At 45.5% G+C, this 21,549-nt stretch overlaps 1 protein-coding gene across 3 annotated transcripts in view; it reads right to left on the reverse strand.

The window, feature by feature from the left end:
* The window catches only part of LOC137197501 (cullin-9), a 50,178-nt gene that overhangs the window by 20,560 nt on the left and 8,069 nt on the right, over window positions 1-21,549 (reverse strand). For 2 of the 3 annotated variants that reach the window (XM_067610958.1, XM_067610959.1), the window contains exons 3-23: window positions 20,819-20,973; window positions 18,270-18,878; window positions 17,987-18,128; window positions 17,715-17,905; window positions 15,465-15,651; window positions 15,137-15,382; window positions 13,162-13,360; window positions 11,641-11,842; window positions 10,008-10,198; window positions 9,729-9,925; window positions 8,236-8,384; window positions 6,854-6,942; window positions 6,113-6,218; window positions 5,797-6,024; window positions 5,084-5,174; window positions 4,778-4,949; window positions 3,342-3,447; window positions 3,102-3,197; window positions 2,391-2,566; window positions 1,728-1,861; window positions 1,313-1,498 (exon numbers count right to left, since the gene is read on the reverse strand). In XM_067610958.1, the coding sequence (XP_067467059.1) occupies window positions 1,313-1,498; window positions 1,728-1,861; window positions 2,391-2,566; window positions 3,102-3,197; window positions 3,342-3,447; window positions 4,778-4,949; window positions 5,084-5,174; window positions 5,797-6,024; window positions 6,113-6,218; window positions 6,854-6,942; window positions 8,236-8,384; window positions 9,729-9,925; window positions 10,008-10,198; window positions 11,641-11,842; window positions 13,162-13,360; window positions 15,137-15,382; window positions 15,465-15,651; window positions 17,715-17,905; window positions 17,987-18,128; window positions 18,270-18,878; window positions 20,819-20,973 (3,852 nt within the window). Of the gene's footprint in view, window positions 1-1,312; window positions 1,499-1,727; window positions 1,862-2,390; window positions 2,567-3,101; window positions 3,198-3,341; window positions 3,448-4,777; window positions 4,950-5,083; window positions 5,175-5,796; window positions 6,025-6,112; window positions 6,219-6,853; window positions 6,943-8,235; window positions 8,385-9,728; window positions 9,926-10,007; window positions 10,199-11,640; window positions 11,843-13,161; window positions 13,361-15,136; window positions 15,383-15,464; window positions 15,652-17,714; window positions 18,129-18,269; window positions 18,879-20,818; window positions 20,974-21,549 lie in introns of all 3 variants that reach the window. The other variant, XM_067610957.1, reaches the window with a different exon arrangement.

Consider the following 21,549-nt stretch of genomic DNA (forward strand, 5'->3'; position numbering starts at 1 on the left):
AGGTTCTGTGTTGCTTCTGAAATCTCAGAGACGTTGAGGTTAAAGGACGCGGCGAGGCCTAAAGCACGAGGCTCAGAGGCTTCTACGGATGCTTTAGTGAGAGAGGCTGAGTCATGTTAGTTATGCTTCCTCCCTACCGAGCACCTTTCTCTGCATCCTGTCCTTGTCTCTGTGTTTTTATTAGTCAATTTATTTCTTCTGGTCACCTGTTTGAAAATTCAAATCTATCAAATATATTTGCAAAGTTGGAGTAATAAAACCAGCGAATTTCTGAATAAATACAGATCAAATTGAGCCCAGAGCACTTTCTATGTATAGAAATGTCAACATCAGCGGCATTAAAGTTATAATATGTAATTATTCCACATTAAATGTCTAAAAACAACTAGACCTGTGTTATATATGTTGTTGAGTTGTGTATTTTCAAACCCAGAGAAATCTGTAATTTAATCAAAGTAACGGACCGTTTCATTTGGTCGCCTGTCGATGGCGTCATACCTCCTCTACCAAAGAGTAAACACGCACCAGATGCATACGGCGGCGCTGTGTTTGTCCGCTACAATGGCGTCTACCAAAGAGTAACTTACACACATACAAGATAATACATCGGCGTTGTGGTTGTTCCACACAAACTGTTATAAATGGACTTTTATTCAGTTTTAAGCCACATTTTCATGATAAATTTAGGTGGTTTTTAACTATATCTTTTAGCCGGAAGAAGGATTTTAGTCGTTGGACGTCTGGATCTTAAGTTATCAGAGAAATAAACTGGACAAACGTTAGCAGCAGCTCGGCTAACAGCCCCTCCAGGAAGTCCGGTGGTCACCAAACATCGTCGGAGAAACACTGATTTTTTTAGGTGAAACAGCTTTAATTAGTATTTTAACGATTTTAATCCGCGTGTACGTTTGTTCTGGAGAGGAGGAGACCTCTGTGGGTAAAAACATCCTGAATGATGAACACTGGAGTAATCCTATCCTGGTGAAGCTCCCATGATCCCTTGCTGCTTCACACCATCATCACACTCCGTCTCTTGTTATTGTTTTGGTTGAGACGCCTAGCAGCTGAAATTACATGTTGTGTGTTTAAATTACATTATTTGTATATTCTGGGTCACTGTAGGAGGCGTGTTTATAATATATTTTGCTGCTGTCACATGTAGACGTGGGCGGAGTTTGACCTGACGGTTAACTTTTAATGGACACTGAAACTGGAACGATCCTTTAAGCTCAGTCGGTTTGATGTTTCAGGTGTGTGTGTGTGTGTGTGTGTGTGTGTGTGTGTGTGTGTGTGTGTGTGTGTTCGGTCTCACTTGATTTGACAGGCGGTTTGAGCTCCTCGCTGTCCGCTCGGCTCGTGTCCACGTGGACCAGCAGGTGAGTGAGGCGTCTCACGCGAGAGTTAAAGATGGCCGCCCGGCTTTTGCAGCGGCGGGCGGACTCGGCGTTGTCCAGGTACTCGCTGAGCAGCCAGGACAGAGGGCTGGACGCTGAGGATTCTGGGTAAACACAGAGAGCATTACAGAGAGGGAATCAGTGTGTGTGTGTGTGTGTGTGTGTGTGTGTGTGTCGGGCACTTAGATTAACACACATCTGAAGGATCTTTTAATATCCAGTATGAACAGGAGGAATGATTACAGACACCTGACTGCTGGTTTAACACACTGGGAACACTGGGAAACTTCAGTCAGGTAAAGGTTAGGGGTGTGTGTGTGTGTGTGTGTGTACCTGACAGTGTGATGCTGTGCACGATGGGGGTGATCAGAGCCTCCCAGCAGGTTCGACCCAGAGCTTCAGCCGCCTCGGCGTCCGGCAGGAAACGATCTGCAAACATCTGCTCGTGTCTCAGAGCGCTGTTCAGTCTGCACACACACGCACACGTACGCACGCACGTACACACACACACGCACGCACGCGCGCACACACACACACACACACACACACACAACACATAATTATTATATGCATCTTTGTGTTTTCTAACAGTTATAATGTGTTGCAGTGTTACAGCTGTAGTATTGAAAGTAGTATTTGTTAGTATTTCTACTTTCTGTAGAGCAACAGTATTAACCATGTTATCGTACTATAATTCAGCATTTATCAGATTATTGTAGTATTTGTACATGTTTGTACTTCATACATCAGTATCTCAAGTCAATAAAATGTGAATCAGTAACGCAGCAACAAAGGCAGAGAAGAAGAAAACTGCCAGTTAAAGACGGACCAAAAAATACAGAAAGAACCAGCAAATACTTCACAGATTAAACTGCAGTAACAGCAGTATTAACAGTATGTTTGCAGTATTTTCAGTGAGTATTTGTACTTGTTAAAGAGCTGCAGTAACAGCAGTATTAACAGCATGTTTGCAGTATTTTCAGTGAGTATTTGTACTTGTTGAAGAGCTGCAGCAGCTGCGTCTTGTCCTCCATCACCTCCTGACACCAGGTGTGGGCCTTGGTGCTGTAGAACAGGTAGGTCCGACAGCACAGCTGCTCCTTAAACACCGGCCAGAACGTCGGCTTCGGACCCAGAACCTCGAAACCGTGAACTCTCGTGTCGATACCGCCCTGTCAGAGAGGGGCGGGGTTAGTGAGAGAGATAGGGGCGGGGTCAGTGGAGAGAGAGGGGCGGGGTCAGTGGAGAGAGAGGGGCGGGGTCAGTGAGAGAGGAGGCGGGGTCAGTGGAGAGAGAGGGGCGGGGTCAGTGAGAGAGGAGGCGGGGTCAGTGGATAGAGAGGGGAGGGGTCAGTGGAGAGAGAGGGGAGGGGTCAGTGGATAGAGAGGGGCGGGGTCAGTGGAGAGAGAGAGGGGCGGGGTCAGTGGAGAGAGAGGGGGCGGGGTCAGTGGAGAGAGAGAGGGGCGGGGTCAGTGAGCGAGAGGGGCGGGGTAAGTGAGCGAGAGGGGCGGGGTCAGTTGAGAGAGGGGCGGGGTCAGTTGAGAGAGGGGCGGGGTCAGTGGAGAGAGAGGGGCAGGGTCAGTGGAGAGAGGGGCGGGGTCAGTGAGAGAGAGGGGCGGGGTCAGTGAGAGAGAGGGGCGGGGTCAGGATACAGCAGCAGCACATACAGTAAACCTGACAGAAGCAGACTGGAGCTCAGAGTCTGACCTGCTGACATCTCTTGACCCTGATCTGGATGATGGACCAGAACCTCGTCATGTTCTCCAGTAGAACCACCCGACTGGCCGACGGGGTCACGTTCACCTGCACAGACACATCAGGACGTTCACACTAACAATAACACGACACAATGAAAAGCTTTTCCTTTGATTCGGCTCATGTCGGGTCTCAGCTGCGTGTTCTGATGTTTGACCTTTGACCTCACAGCTCGCCTCTGAACAGCCTCACCGTGTTCAGCTCGGTGTTGATGTTGATGGGGTCGTCTCCTCCCAGAACCAGAATCCGAGCCGGCATGTAGCTCGAGTCCTCACTGGCAACCAGGATGGCCAGTTGTCTACAAGCGCACGCATGCACGCACGCGCACGCACGCGCACACACACACGCACACACACACACACACACACACACACACACACACACACACACACACACACACACACACACACACACACACACACACACACACACACAGTGGGTCATTATACTGACTGTAGTTGTATCAGTGTTTCTGACAGATTCAGTGACAGCAGCATCAGTGTCAGTAGTACTATCAGTACTGTCAGTAGTAGTGTCAGTAGTACTATCAGTAGTGTCAGTAGTGCTGTCAGTAGTACTATCAGTAGTGTCAGTGCTGTCAGTAGTAGTGCTGGTAGTACTATCACTACTGTCAGTAGTACTATCAGTAGTGTCAGTGCTGTCAGTAGTAGTGCTGGTAGTACTATCACTACTGTCAGTAGTACTATCAGTAGTGTCAGTGCTGTCAGTAGTAGTGCTGGTAGTACTATCACTACTGTCAGTAGTACTATCAGTAGTGTCAGTGCTGTCAGTAGTAGTGCCGGTAGTACTATCAGTAGTGTCAGTAGTACTGTCAGTAGTACTATCAGTACTGTCAGTAGTACTATCAGTAGTGTCAGTAGTAGTGTCAGTAGTACTATCAGTAGTGTCAGTAGTAGTGTCAGTAGTAGTGTCAGTAGTAGTGTCAGTAGTACTATCAGTAGTGTCAGTAGTACTGTCAGTAGTGTCAGTAGTACTGTCAGTAGTGTCAGTAGTACTATCAGTAGTGTCAGTAGTACTATCAGTAGTGTCAGTAGTACTATCAGTAGTGTCAGTGCTGTCAGTAGTAGTGTCAGTAGTACTATCAGTAGTGTCAGTAGTACTGTCAGTAGTACTATCAGTACTGTCAGTAGTACTATCAGTAGTGTCAGTAGTAGTGTCAGTAGTACTATCAGTAGTGTCAGTAGTAGTGTCAGTAGTAGTGTCAGTAGTAGTGTCAGTAGTACTATCAGTAGTGTCAGTAGTAGTGTCAGTAGTACTATCAGTACTGTCAGTAGTACTATCACTACTGTCAGTAGTACTATCAGTAGTGTCAGTAGTAGTGTCAGTAGTAGTGTCAGTAGTGTCAGTAGTAGTGTCAGTAGTACTATCAGTACTGTCAGTAGTACTATCACTACTGTCAGTAGTACTATCAGTAGTGTCAGTAGTACTATCAGTAGTGTCAGTAGTACTATCAGTACTGTCAGTAGTACTACCACTACTGTCAGTAGAACTATCAGTAGTGTCAGTAGTACTATCAGTACTGTCAGTAGTACTACCACTACTGTCGGTAGTACTATCAGTAGTGTCAGTAGTACTATCAGTAGTGTCAGTAGTGTCAGTAGTTTTACCTGATGACGACTCCTTTGTGCATGTAGATGTTGATGAAGTGCGAGCCGGTGCAGCCGTTGGACTCCCAGTAGGTTTTTGGGTTTTTGTCGGTCAGTTTGTTCGCTCGATGGTGATTGGACGAAACCTCCACCTTCTCCCAGCACTTATCCTCCTTCAGCTCCACACTGGAACCTGAACACAGCACCAGTTACACACCAGTTACACATACGTTATACACCAGTTATACCAGTTTAACATCAGTTACAGACCAGTTATGAATGGATAATGGGTATAATGGTCAGCCTGATGTATCCGTGTGAACCGACCTTGGCACAGATTCCTGAGGAACACGTCGAAGAAGGGGATGTTGATTGGCTGATGGCTGCGACGATGCTCCTCAATCTGACCCAACACCATCTGACAGGAAACAGGAAGTAGACACTCAACCACAGGAAGTAGTTTCAAATTAAAGTGCTGATTCATGTTTTATCGCCATTATTGTAAAAAATATACATTATAGACGCTGTGTGCCTTCATGGTGTTCAGTGTACTGGTTTCACTATGTGGTTGTACTGGTTTGTCCATCTGTGGTTGTACTGGTTATTCTCTGTGGTTGTACTGGTTTGTCTGTCTGTGGTTGTACTGGTTATTCTACTAGTTATTCTCTGTGGTTGTACTGGTTTCTCTCTCTGGTTGTACTGGTTTGTCTGTCTGTGGTTGTATTGGTTATTCTCTGTGGTTATACTGGTTTGTCTGTCTGTGGTTGTACTGGTTATTCTCTGTGGTTGTACTGGTTTCTCTCTCTGGTTGTACTGGTTTGTCTGTCTGTGGTTGTACTGGTTATTCTCTGTGGTTGTACTGGTTTGTCTGTCTGAGGTTGTACTGGTTATTCTACTAGTTATTCTCTGTGGTTGTACTGGTTATTCTCTGTGGTTGTACTGGTTTCTCTCTCTGGTTGTACTGGTTTGTCTGTCTGTGGTCGTACTGGTTATTCTCTGTGGTCGTACTGGTTATTCTCTGTGGTTGTACTGGTTTGTACCTGGATGCAGCCGGCGAGGACGCTGGTGGTCATCTTCTTGTAGAGGCTGGCGTACTTCTCACAGTCGGTGATGAGGTCTCGGAGCTCGGTGACCAGCAGCAGGTTGGTGCTGTGTTTGTCCAGAGCTTTCACCAGAGCTTCTTTGGTTCCAAGACGACACATCACCACCGTGTAGTCTTTGTTCAGAGACGCCAGCCGGTACAGGAAGCGGATGAACAGCTGGACCACCTGCAGAACCGATCACAGGAGGTTAATGTACATCAGACGGTGGATTTATCCCTCTCTCCCCTCCTGTTCCCGCTCTGTACATCCTCACCTCTCTGTCGTTGATGAAGGCCGTCATGGAGGACAGGCAGGGCTCGATGCTCTCGTGCCACGGCAACACGTCCTCCTGGTAGTTGTCCAGGAACTTGTTCAGGATCCTGCAGGAACAAACAGCCAATCAGTGTTTCATTTTCACATATAAACAGCATAAAACCAGATTATGAAAAATCAAACTGATTAGCAGACCTACGGTATCTATAACATATAATATATAACACGTATAAAAAAAAAAAACACGTTTCAGCAAAATAAACAGAAAATGAAGAAACGAGTCAGAAGAAAAGAAAAGAAAGAGTTAGACCTCATGAATGAAATGTGATGACAAATGCTGTTATAGTAGTGTTTTTAGCGCTGCAAAAATGAGTCGATTAGTCAATGGAAAGAAAATGTATCTGCAACAATTTTGATTATCAATTATCAAACATGAGTTCCTTTGGTTTCAGCTTCTTAAACGTGACGTTTTGCTGTTTTTCTTTGTTGTATTTTTGACAGAAAATTGAATATCTGAAGGTTTTGGACTGTTAGTGGAACAAAACAACACATTTTTTTTTAGAATTCCATCGACTAAACGATGACTTGAGAAAATAATCGGCGGGTTAATCGATAATATTGCAGCTTTAGAATAGCGGCCATGTTGGTTTAGTATAAAGGAAGGTGAGAGTGAGAGTGAAAGCAGCATTCACAGCGGGGTCAGAGGTCACAGCGAGGATGGGCTGCTGTGGTTGGTCAGTACCTGAGGATGGACAGCTGGGCGGTCCGGTCGGCTCGGTGCTGCTCCATCAGACGGACCAGGTCCTGATAGGTGTCACGACTGTGAGTCACCTTTAAAAAACAAACAAACAAACAACAATCATCTTTTCAGCTCTTCAACACAACAGCAGCTTATCACATAATCTGCCTTTAGGGTCAGATGGATTATATTGATCTTTACAGACAGAAGCACACTAATCAATACATTCACTTTGTTCTTTGGGAGAATTTAGTTCCCTTCATGCATCTTCTGTGTGTGACTGTGGGTTTTATTTTCTCTGTTAGTTCTGTCAGCTCTTCACTATGTTCTCTGTGTGGGTTCTCCATGTTCTGCGCTCTCTGGTTCTGGCTTTATTTTACACTGAAACATACAACTGTGCCGGCTGTACAAACAGTGACAGAGCATCAATAAAAATCTACATGACTCGTTTTGTTTAGTTATCAGTGAGCCAGTCGGACCAGCCTGTAGTTCCTGCACCAAACACCCAGAACACACAATGCTCCGTTAAGACCAGAAGATAGTGGAGTAAAAACTGTAACCCCGGTGGGCGCCGCATTCCAGCTCCGACGCGGTTTTGCTCCGTCCTCTGCATGGCGCCCTATTCTACCGGGAGCGTGTCAGAAGCGGAGCGTCTTCACTGCGGGGAAGCCTTCCACCGTTTAAAGTCAGTTGCACTCCTACTACAGTAATTACAGCAGCCTAGTCAAAGCTGATAAAGTCCCTTAAGGCTACCGTAATTACTGCAGTAGCAGGGCAACTAAACTGCCCAATTTTGTTAACTTGCTCAGCTTTCGTTGATTTGGTCATTTTCCTTGATTTTCATGCTTCTACTATGGTCAATTAGGCTACGTAGTTAAACAGCTTCTTTATTCGTCTGTTATAATTGTGTTTATTGTTGATATACGACCAGGAGTCTGCACGGGGTGTTTTATTTTGAAAATTGACCGGATGCTCAATGCTGTTTCTGTGTCTGACTTCCTGCCCAGCTGGATCTGCTCTGTGCTGCTTGACGCGGCTTCCGTAAAAAATAGACGAGGCGTCTATCTTTAGCGCAGCGGAGCGGAGAGCCGCTTCTGAAACGCGCCGCAGCGCTCGATGGAATCAGATACATTGACTAGAGCGGCTGCGATCAGCTCCGGCAGTGCACACGCGCCCGGTGGAATTTAGGGGTGATATCGTCCTGACGGCTCCTGAGTCAAGTCACACTGTTACCCAAATTAAATCAGCCACACACACACACACACACACACACGACCTCCAATCTCAGACTTCTTCACTGAAAAACCTCTGTCAACCAATCACTGCAGCGCTACAATAAACCATGTGACCTCTATGTGTGTGTGTGTGTGTGTGTGTGTGTGTACCTGGCTGCGTTCCTCCTCCAGCTGTGAGGTGTCGTCACACAGCAGCTGCTCCAGAGTCTGAATCACCTCTTTAGTGGCCGTCAGCTCCTTCAGACTCACCACCAACATCTGCAGCTCCGTGTCCTTAAAGTCCAGCTGCTCCGGACTCTCTGAACACACACACACACACGCACACACACACACACGCACGCACAAGCACACACACGCGCACACACACACACACACACACACACACACACACACACACACACACACACGCGCACACACACACGCGCACAAGCACACACACGCGCACACACACACGCGCACACACACACAAGCACACACACGCACACACACGCACGCACACACGCGCACGCACGCACACACACGCACGCACACACACACACAAACGCACACACACACACACACACACACACACACACGCACACACACACAAACGCACACACACACAAACACACACACGCACACACACACAAACGCACACACACACAAACACACACACGCACACACACGCACAGACACACGCGCACAAACGCACACACAAACGCACACACACACAAACGCACACACACACGCACAAACGCACACACACACGCACAAACGCACACACAAACGCACACACACACACACAAAAATGCGCACACACACACAAACGCACACACACACACACACACACACACGCGCGCGCGCACACAAACGCACACAAACGCACACACACACACACACACACACAAAAATGCGCACACACACACAAACGCACACACACACACACACACACACACACACACACACACGCGCGCACACACACACACAGGCACACACACACAAACGCACACAAAACGCACACAAACGCACACACACACACACACACACAATTCTTCATCATCTATTCATATTCTGGGTTATTGAATGATGAATTCACTATCAGGATTATCAATAAATACAGATACAAATAATCAATAAATAGTATAAACACATTCTGCGAGTAGAAATGGTTCCTGTGCGTCTGAGCAGTATAAATACAGAATGCAGGTTTTTATTGAGGTGTTTGTTAAACAGAAGCTTCTATTCAAGTGGATATCTGACACATTTACAGTCTTTGTGTTTCCCTGTTGAGCTGCAGGTGGAAGTATAGTAACAAAAAGAGGAACTTTGGCACTAAAAAGACTGTAACGTTGAAAGATATCTACTTGATTTGACTCATTTGGACGCTGAAGCTTCATATTAGCTTCAGACTGTGGATTTTGTCCTCCATCACTTCCATTGTAAGGTCATTATGAAGGGATCTTCTAATGGTCAGTATGAACAGGAGGAATGATTACAGACAGAAACACACTGACTGTTGGTTTCAGACACTCTTGAATAATTGTGAGACATCTGTTAGCACAAATGTTACAATAAAGCACTGACGTCAGGGACTATGTTGCCTGTGTGTTTACTGACGGGTGCAGGTTTGTGGAACTGGACCCATGCTCGGTGTTCAGCGGTACCTTTGCGCTCCAGCTTGTGCACCATGGAGATGTGGTTGAGGGCGATGATGGCCAGCATGGTCTCGGCTCCGGTGAGCTTCAGACACTCCTTCAGTACGGCGGTGACATCACAGGCCACCAGCTGCTCCGCCAGGCTCTTGTGGTTGGAGATGAGCATGATGATGACGAGCAGGCCGTTACGCACCGACAGCATGCAGCTGCAGAGGAAACACGTCACAACAGTTCACCGATACGCACCGATCAGACATGAGAGACGGCAGCATCTGAACCTGCGGTTACCCTTTAGTCTTCCGCATGAGGTCGATGGCGGCGGGGATGGCTCCCAGCAGGCCTTTGGAGCCTTCGGGCGTCGCCGAGCCGATGCTGGCGAAGATCTCCAACATCATCTGGGTGCCGGACTCTGAGAGAGGAAGACTGCTGCCGACGCTGCGGAGGTCGTGTTTACTGGCTCCAGTGATCACCTTCAGAGTCTAACAGGAACAAACAACAACAACAAGCTTCACACAAGAATCATTCAGGATGTTTTTACAAACGGATCCGGAGATCACAGGTAAAAACACTGAATAAAGCTGTTTCACCTAACAAATCAATATTTCTCTGATGATGTTTGGTGACCACCGGACTTCCTGGAGGGGCTGTTAGCCGAGCTGCTGCTAACGTTTGTCCAGTTTATTTCTCTGATAACTTAAGATCCAGACGTCCGATGACTAAAATCCTTCTTCCGGCTAAAAGATATAGTTAAAAACCACCTAAATTTATCATGAAAATGTGTCTTAAAACTGAATAAAAGTCCATTTATAACAGTTTGTGTGGAACAACCACAACGCCGATGTATTATCTTGTATGTGTGTAAGTTACTCTTTGGTAGACGCCATTGTAGCGGACAAACACAGCGCCGCCGTATGCATCTGGTGCGTGTTTACTCTTTGGTAGAGGAGGTATGACGCCATCGACAGGCGACCAAATGAAACGGTCCGTTACTTTGATTAAATTACAGATTTCTCTGAGTTTGAAAATACACAACTCAACAACATATATAACACAGGTCTAGTTGTTTTTAGACATTTTAATGTGGATTAATTACATATTATAGCTTTAAGCAGCTTTAAAACCATTCTGAAGACATTATTTATTATTATTCATAGTAAACATCTTGTTTACTTCAGATATTCAGTTTGCTGTCATATTCACATTTAAGCTGCAATCAGAGAATTTAGACTTTTTTTGTCGTAACAAATGACTCAAACAGTTAATCAATTATCAAAATAGTTGCCGATTAATTTCATAGTTGACAAAGACTCGATTAATAGATTTATTGTTGCAGCTGGTGGAAACTTCAAATCCTACAAACAGACTTTAAATGTGTCCGTTTAGACTTTTTTATGTAACTATAATATTTTCCAAATGATCCTGATGAAACAGATTTATTGTTTGTTTAAAGGGAGTTTTAGTTTGGATTGTTGTTCGTTGTGATCGTCAGTGTTCTTACTCTACTACTCTCTTCTTCTGTGACTCATTTTAGACATTTAACATCCTTCTGATCATGTCCTCATACTTCACTCTTCATATTGTTTTCCATTTTAATATTAGCGTCCATGTTTAATGTCTCAGGAAGGAAACAGGAAGCAGGAAGCTTCTTTATTATAAACGTAACTGTCTCAATAAGAACATGTGGCAGAGTTGTGTTTTATTTTTCTTAAATATATATTAATAGTGCCAAAATAATACAGGATGTACTGATACCTCAACAATACTTCTCTGGAACCTGACACGAGAAATATAAACATTTTTTTTTCAGGGTTATAAAAAGTTCAACGTTGTTTAAAAACCATCACCGTCTTGTTTCAGGATCATATGAACTTGAGAAACATAAACGTGATATGTGGTGAAGCTCCGTGATGTTTTTTCTCACCGCCAGCGCCAGCTGCTGCACGTGTGCGACGGAGCAGAACTCCTGCATGCAGGACAGGATGGCTTTGACTCCGCCCTCGGTGGCGAAGGAAACCCTCCACTCGTATTTGACCATGAGGAGGTGCGTGAGCCTCAGCGTGCTGATCACCACGTCTTTAGAGGACGAGCCCAGCAGCTCCACCAGCAGCTTCAGCACCTTATCGCTGTCAAGAGAACAAACACGACGTCACAGTTAAATAAAAGGAACCCCGGATACACAGCTGATACGCACACAAAGAATCAAAGAATCATTTTAGTCATTTTTCAAGGAAAAAATTCCAAAATTTGCAGGTTTCAGCTTCTCAGATGTGACAATTAGTTGCTTATTTAACAGAAGTGATAGTAAACTCCATATCAATAAGACAAGAAAATAATCAATAATGAAAACAATGGTTAGTTGCAGCTCGACCCAGACACCATGAACTGCCCTCCAGCTCCTCTTCCACACAGTAGCCTCACAGGTTAAAACATTTCATATTTAAACATTTAACAAACACGAAAATCATTTCAAAAGCCTGAATTTTATTTGTAAAATCATGATTAAGAGTAAAAAAGCTGCAGTTGGTGAAAGTAAAAGTACATAAGTATTATGAGCTTGATGTAGTTAAAGTATTGCAGTAAAAGTACATAAGTATTATGAGCTTGATGTAGTTAAAGTATTGCAGTAAAAGTACATAAGTATTATGAGCTTGATGTAGTTAAAGTATTGCAGTAAAAGTACATAAGTATTATGAGCTTGATGTAGTTAAAGTATTGCAGTAAAAGTACATAAGTATTATGAGCTTGATGTAGTTAAAGTATTGCAGTAAAAGTAGTGGTTTGGTCCCTCTGACTGATATATTATTATATATGACATCATTAGATTATTAATAGTGAAGCATCAGTGTTAGAGCAGCATGTTACTGTTGTAGCTGCTGGAGGTGGAGCTAGTTTACACTACTTTATATACAGTTAGCTAGTTTAGTCCAGTGGTTCCCAACCTAGGGGTCGGGCCCCTCCAAAGGGTCAGCAGATAAATCTGAGGGGTGGTGAGATGATTAATGGGAGAGGAAAGAAGAAAAAACAAAGTTCTGATACACAAATCTGTTTTCAGTTTTTGGACTTTTTCTCTAATCTTTGATTTTTGCTGAAATATTGGATCATTTGAACATTTATTGAAATGAAAGCATGTGAGAAGTTTAGAGGGAAAAATCACTATTTGGTGGAGCTGTTAACAACTCATAGACATGTGAAATGTGACCCCGACTACACACTGCTTTTTGTAAGACGTCAAAAGACAAAAAGGTTGGAAACCACTGGTTTCATCTTTAACAATGTGTTGTATTTTAAAAGCTTGTTATATTATCCATTGTGTCAAATCTTCATCTGAAAAGTAACTAAAGCTGTCAAATAAATGTAGTGGAGTAGAAAGTACAATATTTCCCTCTGAAATGTAGAAAGTAGCATCACATGGAAAGTAAAGTTAGTAGGGTCTCTCTCTCACCGGATGGTCTGGGCAGAGTCGCTCCTCATAGAGTTCTTCTCCTGGGCCCCCTTCTCCTCCAGCAGCCTGGTGATGAAGAGGACGGCGGCCAGCTGCTGGGCCTGGTCCGAGACGGAGCCCCCCTTCTTCAGGATGTCCACCACCTCGCCCAGCTTCTCCAACACCGTCTTCTTCCCCTGAACACGCGGGTTGTTAAACACTGCAGAGGACAGCGGAGAGGAGCTTTAACACCGCATCACGTCACAACCGCTTCACTTTTTAAACAAAACCAAAAGGACAGCGCGTTGCTGCAGTGGAGTCTGGAGGACATGAATGAATGAATGAGGATGTATAAAGGAAGGATTATATCATTAATATACTGAATGTAAGTGATACCATAATGATCAGGATCTTCCAGCAGGATGGGAAAATAAATCTGAGTGTCATCAGCGTAGAATTTTATTACTTTTTTTTAAAATTGTGAACAAACCAACAATGAACTGGCCGCTAACGGGATAGCTTCGCTAATTTAAGTGAGAGTTCTGTTCCATCTCTGCGGCTTATATGAGTCCCAGCTCAGTAACCATGGTAACCGTGGCAGGTTAAAGGTCAAACTTAACTCAGCTGCGTGTCAAAGAAGGTCCGACAGACGGAAACAGACGCTTCCATCAAGTGTCTTTTCACACTCGCATCACTTGTCTGTGTTCAGGAAACATAAAATAGCAGAACTGTGAAGTTCTTACTGAAGTAAATCTCCATTTTCTTCGTGGTTTCTCATGTGTTGGACTGAACCTTTTATTTAAAAGCTCAGCGTTTATAATTTAAGAAATAGAAGTGTGCCAGCGTTATTTTGAAGTTATTTATTTATCATTCACTCATTTTGTTCAAGCTGTGAAGACAAAAAAATAAATAAATAAAGTCTAAACTATGAATCCTTCTGCTGTGTTTAAATGTTTACAGTATTAACTGCTTATAGTAACGACATTCACCGCTCTCTTCACCTGTTCTGCCGCCGGGAAAAGAAGGAACTCGTCGCTGACAAAAGTCAATAAAATTCAGTAACTCTGTATTCATGTAGGGTAATAAATATACACATGTCAGTTAGATGGTTTTCTGCATGAGAAATAAAGAAAAGGTTGTGATATTATAGTGATATTTGACCCGGACAGACTGTATTTATATCCTTCTACAGTTTCTTTATCTCCAACTGCAACTTCATGTTTGTTAACGGACATTTTGTGAAAGAGAAAATGTGTCAAAGAGTTTGATAATGTTGGTTAGTTGGTTCTCTGAAGTTGCCGACACTGTAATTTTAATTATACATCTGATATTATCCAGTCTACTGATAATATAACCACACTGATCTGAAGGGCAACACTACTGAACGCTCATTTATTAACAAATAAAGTTAATTCTAGCCAGACTTTTTCAAGTAAGCGCAGCTTTCTGTAGCTGCGTTGATGGAACAGCCCTCTGATGATCCTCCAACAACAGCTTCACCAGCTGGTCCTGCTGCAGATCTGTAGCAGTGGAGAGTTACTATCTTATCACTGTTTTTACTCTTTGTGAAGAATAAAATCACAGAATTATCCTTGAACATGAAATCCACAGAGGATGTGTAATAAAAAGAGCAGTGGTCCTAACACGGAGCCTTGGGGAACCCCACAAGAGACGATATGACGTAAAGGTGATGAAGCTTTCAGAGAAAACAAATCAGTCACCAGTTTATCTGATCTTGATTATTTAACTTTAAATTCTAAGTGGTAAGTTGTGCATTTAATTGTTTATTTTATAAATCATCTCAACCTTTCCCTTCCTGTAAAGCACTTTGTAATTTCTGTGTTTAGAAGTTTACTTGTTGTCCAGCTTTCTGCGGTCCCAGTGTGTGAAGGATTCCCCTCGGCTGGATAAACAAAGATGTATATTATAATATTTTTATATGGATTGCGTTGTGAGTCTGTTGCTGCGGCGACCCCCCCCTCAGGTGATCTCTCACCTTTCATCTTGTCCTCCAGGTCGTCGGGGTATTTGCTGTCGTCCTCTGTGGGCAGCTCGCTCTCCGTCTCCGGGCTGCCGCAGCCCGAGTCGGCGGGAGGTTCCTTCTTGGCTTTTTTAGAGACGGAGCCCATCGCGGAGGAAGAGGAGGCCGAGGCTGACAATGAAGAGGAGGCGCTCTGTCCTCCTCCTCCTCCTCCTGCACCTCCTCCTCCTCCCAGGCCAGATGAACCCAGAGAACCTTCAGCTGGAAAAAAAACAAAACAGTCAGACTCATCATCTCCATAAAGTCGAGGAAGGTACGGGCGGTTCGGAGGCGGCGTCCTCACCCAGCAGCTCTTCGTCCTCCAGACATCCTCCTCCTCTCCTCAGGTAGTGTTTGCAGAAGGCGTGGGAGCAGAGCAGGTCGCTCAGGCAGGACGACGGCAGCTTCTGCTTCAGGTAGTGGAGCAGCTTCTTGGCCACGTCTCCGGGGACAGACAGACTGATCAGAGCCGAGTCGTCCAGCTCCGCCTCCTGGAGGAAACGATACGATAATCAATAATCAGGTCAGGAACCAGGAGTCTGTGTCATCGAGCGACGTTAAGCCTTTCTTTGTTGTGCATGACAGCAAACTGATTATTCTGGAGTTTTCAAATGTTGATCAGACAAAACAAGACGTTTGAAGGCGTCGCCGTGAGCAACGAGCTTTTTGGACTGTTGGTTGAAGGACTGTAGGACTAAAACCCGCCATCACTCCGCAGATTAATTTATCTTAATTTTTAATTTGTGTCATCTGTATTTATCTGTAATTATTAATTCACATGAGTCTATGGTTACTTTTGTTTGACCGAGAGTCTAAAACCAAAGATTCAGTTTAGCATCACAGAGCATCTGAGAAGCTAGAAACACTGAATTTTTCCCTTTTGTTATATAACTTGGATTATTATTTGATTTTAAAAATCTTTGGCGATTAATTTTCTGTCAATCAACTCATCAATTAATAGACTAAACAGCTTTAATGAGACACACTAAAAGGTCACAGCTGATTAGGGCTGCAATTAACAATAGTTTTCATTATTAAATAGTCTGTTGATTATTTTCTTGATTCATCGATTAGTTGTTTGGTCCATAAAATGTCAGAAAATGGTGAAAAATATTGATCAGTGTTTCCTAAAGACGACGTCGTCAAATGTCTTGTTTTGTCCACAAAACAAAGATCTTCAGTTTACTGTCAGAGACGAACAACCAGAGAATATTAGTAACGATTAATCAATTATCAAAATGGTTGGCGGTTCATTTTCTGTTGATCGATTAATCGACTTTTTGCAGCTCTACCGTTGATTTTTATGGCCTCGCGTCGAATGAACGTTTCAGTCAGATGCACATAAAATCAATAACTACGACCTGGCGTTCATTGGAATGGACGTCGTTCGTTTAGGCTGCGGCGCGAGAAAGCTGATCCAGAATCAACGACGTCATGCTGTGGCGGCCAATCGGACCGATCAGAGCTGTGCAACGCTGCCGACTAGAGATGGGCGTGATTAATCGATGATCGATGATTGACCGACCGATTGATCGACATTTGTATCAAAGTATGTTATGTATGTATGTGTGTTGAAGTTGCAATGAATGTGCTGCAACCAGCAGTTACAATTCAAGAGGGAAAATGAATACTCAGCTGCCGGCGGGTTGCCGTAGAAACTAGATGGGAGTAAACATGAAGAGAGCGAGGCGAAACATCGCAACGCCGCGTATACCTACAACACAACGACGACCCCGATGATGCACGACACTGGTGAACGAATCCTCCTCCGTCAGCTCAGCGTTAGCACGGAGGAGCCGCGACGCACGGCGGCCAACACGTCTGCATCCTGCAGCGTCGCTCCCTTCATCTTCCTCAACAACAACCACCAGCAGGCTGCAGTAACTTTATTCTCTCGGCTGCCTTTTGGATTTATTCAAGTTACATTTAAAAATTGTCAGCAATAAATAATATCATATGTTTTTATTTACATATTATGGTTTGATATGATTTATGATGTTTTGGACTTGTGTTTATGACGAGCGCCGTAGCTTTGGCTCAGAGGCTCCGCTGCCTTTACGAGGCCTCATATCAACAGCTTCACTGTCTTGTATAAGAGGATTTCACTGAGGAAAAACATGATTTCTTTAGTATTTTCTGCCATCGGCATTTTCATACATATAAAAAAAGATTCATCGATAATCGATTGTTGATTTTCCCGATGATCGATTAAGGAAATTTCTTCAAATGTCCATCCCTACTGCCGACATTTCTCTTTGTTCAGTGACGTTAAAAGTAAAGTTTGATTTCTCTGGTCGAGCGAGCTAGAGAGCGAATGAAGAGTGTCTGAGTGTTTCACAGCGTTTATGTAAAATAAACACACCCACACCCCTCTGCTCAACCCTGCGGAGGTGCGCCGCAATACGGCCTTATCCGCATTGCTCAAGTTGCCATGGCAACACACAAACAAAACACGGGACACAGAATTAAAACATAATTTTTTAAATGAATGATGTTTCGCCCCCGTGTTCCTACTCTTCATCCTACTCTGAAATAGAGTCAGCTGGTGTCCCACCTGGTCGTCGAGGCTCTGCAGCAGCATGCTGTTCACTTCCTGCTGCTGTTTCGGTTCCAGTTTCTTGATGAAGAAGAGGATCTCCCACCACTCGGCCCGAGTCAGAGCCACCGGCTCCATGTGCAGACCCTCCGACAGGTACGGCAGCGAGTAGAGACCGCCGGGAGGCTTCGAGAAGAACGTCTGACTCACTGAGACAGAAGAAGAAGAAGAAGAAGATAAACTAACGTGTTCACTTCCTGAAAGACACACAGGTGGACGTCCGATGTTACCTGCGGTGAGTTTGATCGTCTCGGTCAGAGATGAAGCCTTTTCCTGAGTCTCCTTCTCGCTCTGAGTGCTGCTGCCGCTGCCCAGGATCTCCACCATGTGCCAGTGGACCCAGTAAGTCCTGGACAGGGAGTTCCAGTACACCTGAACACAGCACACGGGGGGGGGGGGGGAGGGGGACAGTCGTTAAGTGTCGTCACCGTCTTTCAGTAAATATGGCTTCAGTCCTCCGACCAGCAGGAGGAGCTGCGGCCTGCAACAGGAAGTTATTAGCTATAAACTCACCTGAACGGGCGGCGAGCCGTCGTTGCTGTAGCGGAACTCTCCTTCGTCTCCGGCGCTCACCTCCTCGTAGTCCTCCAGCATGCGGACCGTCATGCCGCTCTTCAGGTTGTCCTGGACGTACTCCACGTAGGCCGAGCGGCTGGCGAAGTCCGAGCGCGTCTTGAAGCCGTTTCCCGTCTTCTTCTTTGGCGGCGTGGCGGCGGGCGCGGCCACGGTGGCGGTGAGGGCGACGGGCGAGGCGCAGAAGCGAGGCTGAAAGATGGACCTGAGGACGGGGCGGGACGCCTCCTCCCCTTGCTCCTTCCCGCAGGCCCCGCCTCCTCCCAGGTGCTGGGCGGAGCCGTCGGGCGGCTGGCGGTTGCGGTCCCAGCCCATCACCCGGACCAGCTCCGAGATCAGGTTGGCCATCGCCATGGTGAAGTCGAACTCGCGCTGCATGCGGAGGTGCTCCGTCTGGTGGGCGGTGCTGGAGGAGGAGCAGGAGGCGGGGGAGGGGCTGGCGTCCTGTCTGTCAGAGCTAGACTCCGCCCCCGCCGTGTTGAGCTTATCCATCAGTGACGTGACGCACAGATAACGTTTCACCAGAGAGAACAGCAGCTTCCCTGGAATCTGAACAAACAAACAAACAAACAAACAAACGTATGTAACTGTGCAGGTAAATATTGTTTATGGATGTTCTCATCGACACTTAATACAACCAAACTGAAACGTTTCTGTTGACAAAGTCAGTTTTATAATAATCAATAATCAATAATCAGTGTTCCAGGTCAGACTACAGTTTAACCACTATGTGAAATATAATGTAATGAGATTAAAACCAGATCAATACACTTTATAACAGCAGCCATGTTGGACATCTGAGCTGCCAGAAATCCAACTGATCGATCGATCAGGTGATTAATCAGACGCTGTGACCTCAAACAACAACAACAACAACAAAAACAACAACAACAACAACAACAACAACAACAAGCCATCTGACTGAAACATCCAGGGTTAAATTATGTTTAATCTTGGACCAGAACATGTGATGACTCCTGAAGGTTTATGAGTATGTAGGTGATGCGGTCTCCATGGAAACGATGATTTACAGTCTTCAGTCTGTTACTGACAGGAAACAGACTCCTATCGGAGTCGTTACCGACAGGAAACAGACGCCGATCGGAGTCGTTACCGACAGGAAACAGACTCCTATCGGAGTCGTTACTGACAGGAAACAGACGCCGATCAGAGTCGTTACCGACAGGAAACAGACGCCGATCGGAGTCGTTACTGACAGGAAACAGACGTTGATCAGAGTCGTTACCGACAGGAAACAGACGCCGATCAGTTTTCTTCTCTTACATGAAGCATCACGGCTGAAATCTCTGCACAGTGAAGTGAACCTGCTGATGCTGCAGTTCTCTGCTTCATCATGTTTCTATATTCAACTTGAAGCGTTAATGTGAACATCGTTTAGCTGGAGAGGAAACCAGAGTTTGGCTGAACTGAGCCTGTGAGATCAGAGGGCCGTTCCACTGACGCAGCTACAGAAAGCTGCGCTCACTTGAAAAAGTCTGACGCGTCTAAACTGCGTCAAGTCAGCGCTCACGTCTATCCAGACTGGAGTAAACCTGCAGTGTGCACGCAGGACATAAACAACCCAGAACAGTCGATTGTAGAAAAGACGAAACTGTGTCGCATAAAGAAGAGAAAACTAGAGCGAACAGAACAAACCTGCTGATGAAATTATATGAAGAATATAAAGAAGTTTCACCAAAAACTGCTGCAATTAATGAGGTGAAGGAGACGACTCGGCACCTGTAGACAGGCAGTGATGGTTTAAAGGTTAGAGGAGAGAACTGGTCACCAGAAGGTTGATGGTTCAACCCCTGCAGGCTTGATGAGTCTGGGTGGGGAAGTGAAGAGCAGCGCTGGTTCCTGTTCATGGTTTTATCTTTATTTGTTAATAAATGAGCGTTCAGATCAGTGACTGTGGTTTTATTATCACTAGGCTGGATAATATCTGATGTATATTTATAATTATGGTGTCATTTACAAGCATCACTGAACGTTAAACATTAACTTTAATATAAAGTACAGTGGAAACAGCTTATAATGATCACGTCTGTCTATAAGCAGATGATTATTAGAACCTTTTCTTCAAACGCAGTGTGCACATTTGGGACTGATTGATTTCTGTAGGCGACTTATTTAAACAGCATAAAAAGCTTTTTGATCCATGTAAACAGCTGATCACTATGAGCAGTCACCACTGTATACAAGTAAAGCAGGAGGTCATAGTTTTGATAGTTTTTGTCTTCTGAGTGAATGAATAACACTTTTATTTCTAATATTATGTTATATTATATTAATGCGAGTGTGAAAGGACACTTGATGGAAGCGTCTGCTGACCTGGACCATTAACCTGCCACGGTTACCATGGTTACTAAACTGAGACTCATATCAGCCACAGTGATGGAACAGAACTATCAGCTATCCTGTTAGCCACCTTAATGGAACAGCCCTCTGGTTTTACTGGTTTAACTGGTTTTAGGAGTGATGTTTACCTGCGGCAGGTGGATCCCTTCGAAGGAGATCCCGTGCTCCTCTGACGACGTGGTTTCTGCAAACAGCTCCAGCAGCGTGTAGCGATTATCAAAGTCCATGTGCTGCTCGATGCCGTCCTGCTGGCTGAGAGACAGCAGCACGTACGCACGACTCCCTGCAGGAGACAGCAGGAGACAGCAGGAGACAGGAGACAGGAGACGGGAGGAGACGGGAGGAGACGGGAGGAGACGGGAGGAGACAGGAGGAGACAGCAGGAGACAGCAGGAGACAGCAGGAGACGGGAGGAGACGGGAGGAGACGGGAGGAGACGGGAGGAGACGGGAGGAGACGGGAGGAGACAGGAGGAGACAGCAGGAGACAGGAGACGGGAGGAGACGGGAGGAGACGGGAGGAGACAGGAGGAGACAGCAGGAGACAGCAGGAGACGGGAGGAGACGGGAGGAGACAGGAGGAGACAGGAGGAGACAGCAGGAGACAGCAGGAGACGGGAGGAGACGGGAGGAGACGGGAGGAGACGGGAGGAGACGGGAGGAGACGGGAGACAGCAGGAGATGGGAGGAGACGGGAGGAGACAGGAGAAGACAGGAGGAGACAGCAGGAGACAGGAGACGGGAGGAGACGGGAGGAGACGGGAGGAGACGGGAGGAGACAGGAGGAGACAGCAGGAGACAGCAGGAGACAGCAGGAGACGGGAGGAGACGGGAGGAGACGGGAGGAGACGGGAGACAGC

Source organism: Thunnus thynnus, chromosome 14, assembly GCF_963924715.1.
Source record: "Thunnus thynnus chromosome 14, fThuThy2.1, whole genome shotgun sequence".
In the NCBI taxonomy this organism is placed as follows: Eukaryota; Metazoa; Chordata; class Actinopteri; order Scombriformes; family Scombridae; genus Thunnus; species Thunnus thynnus.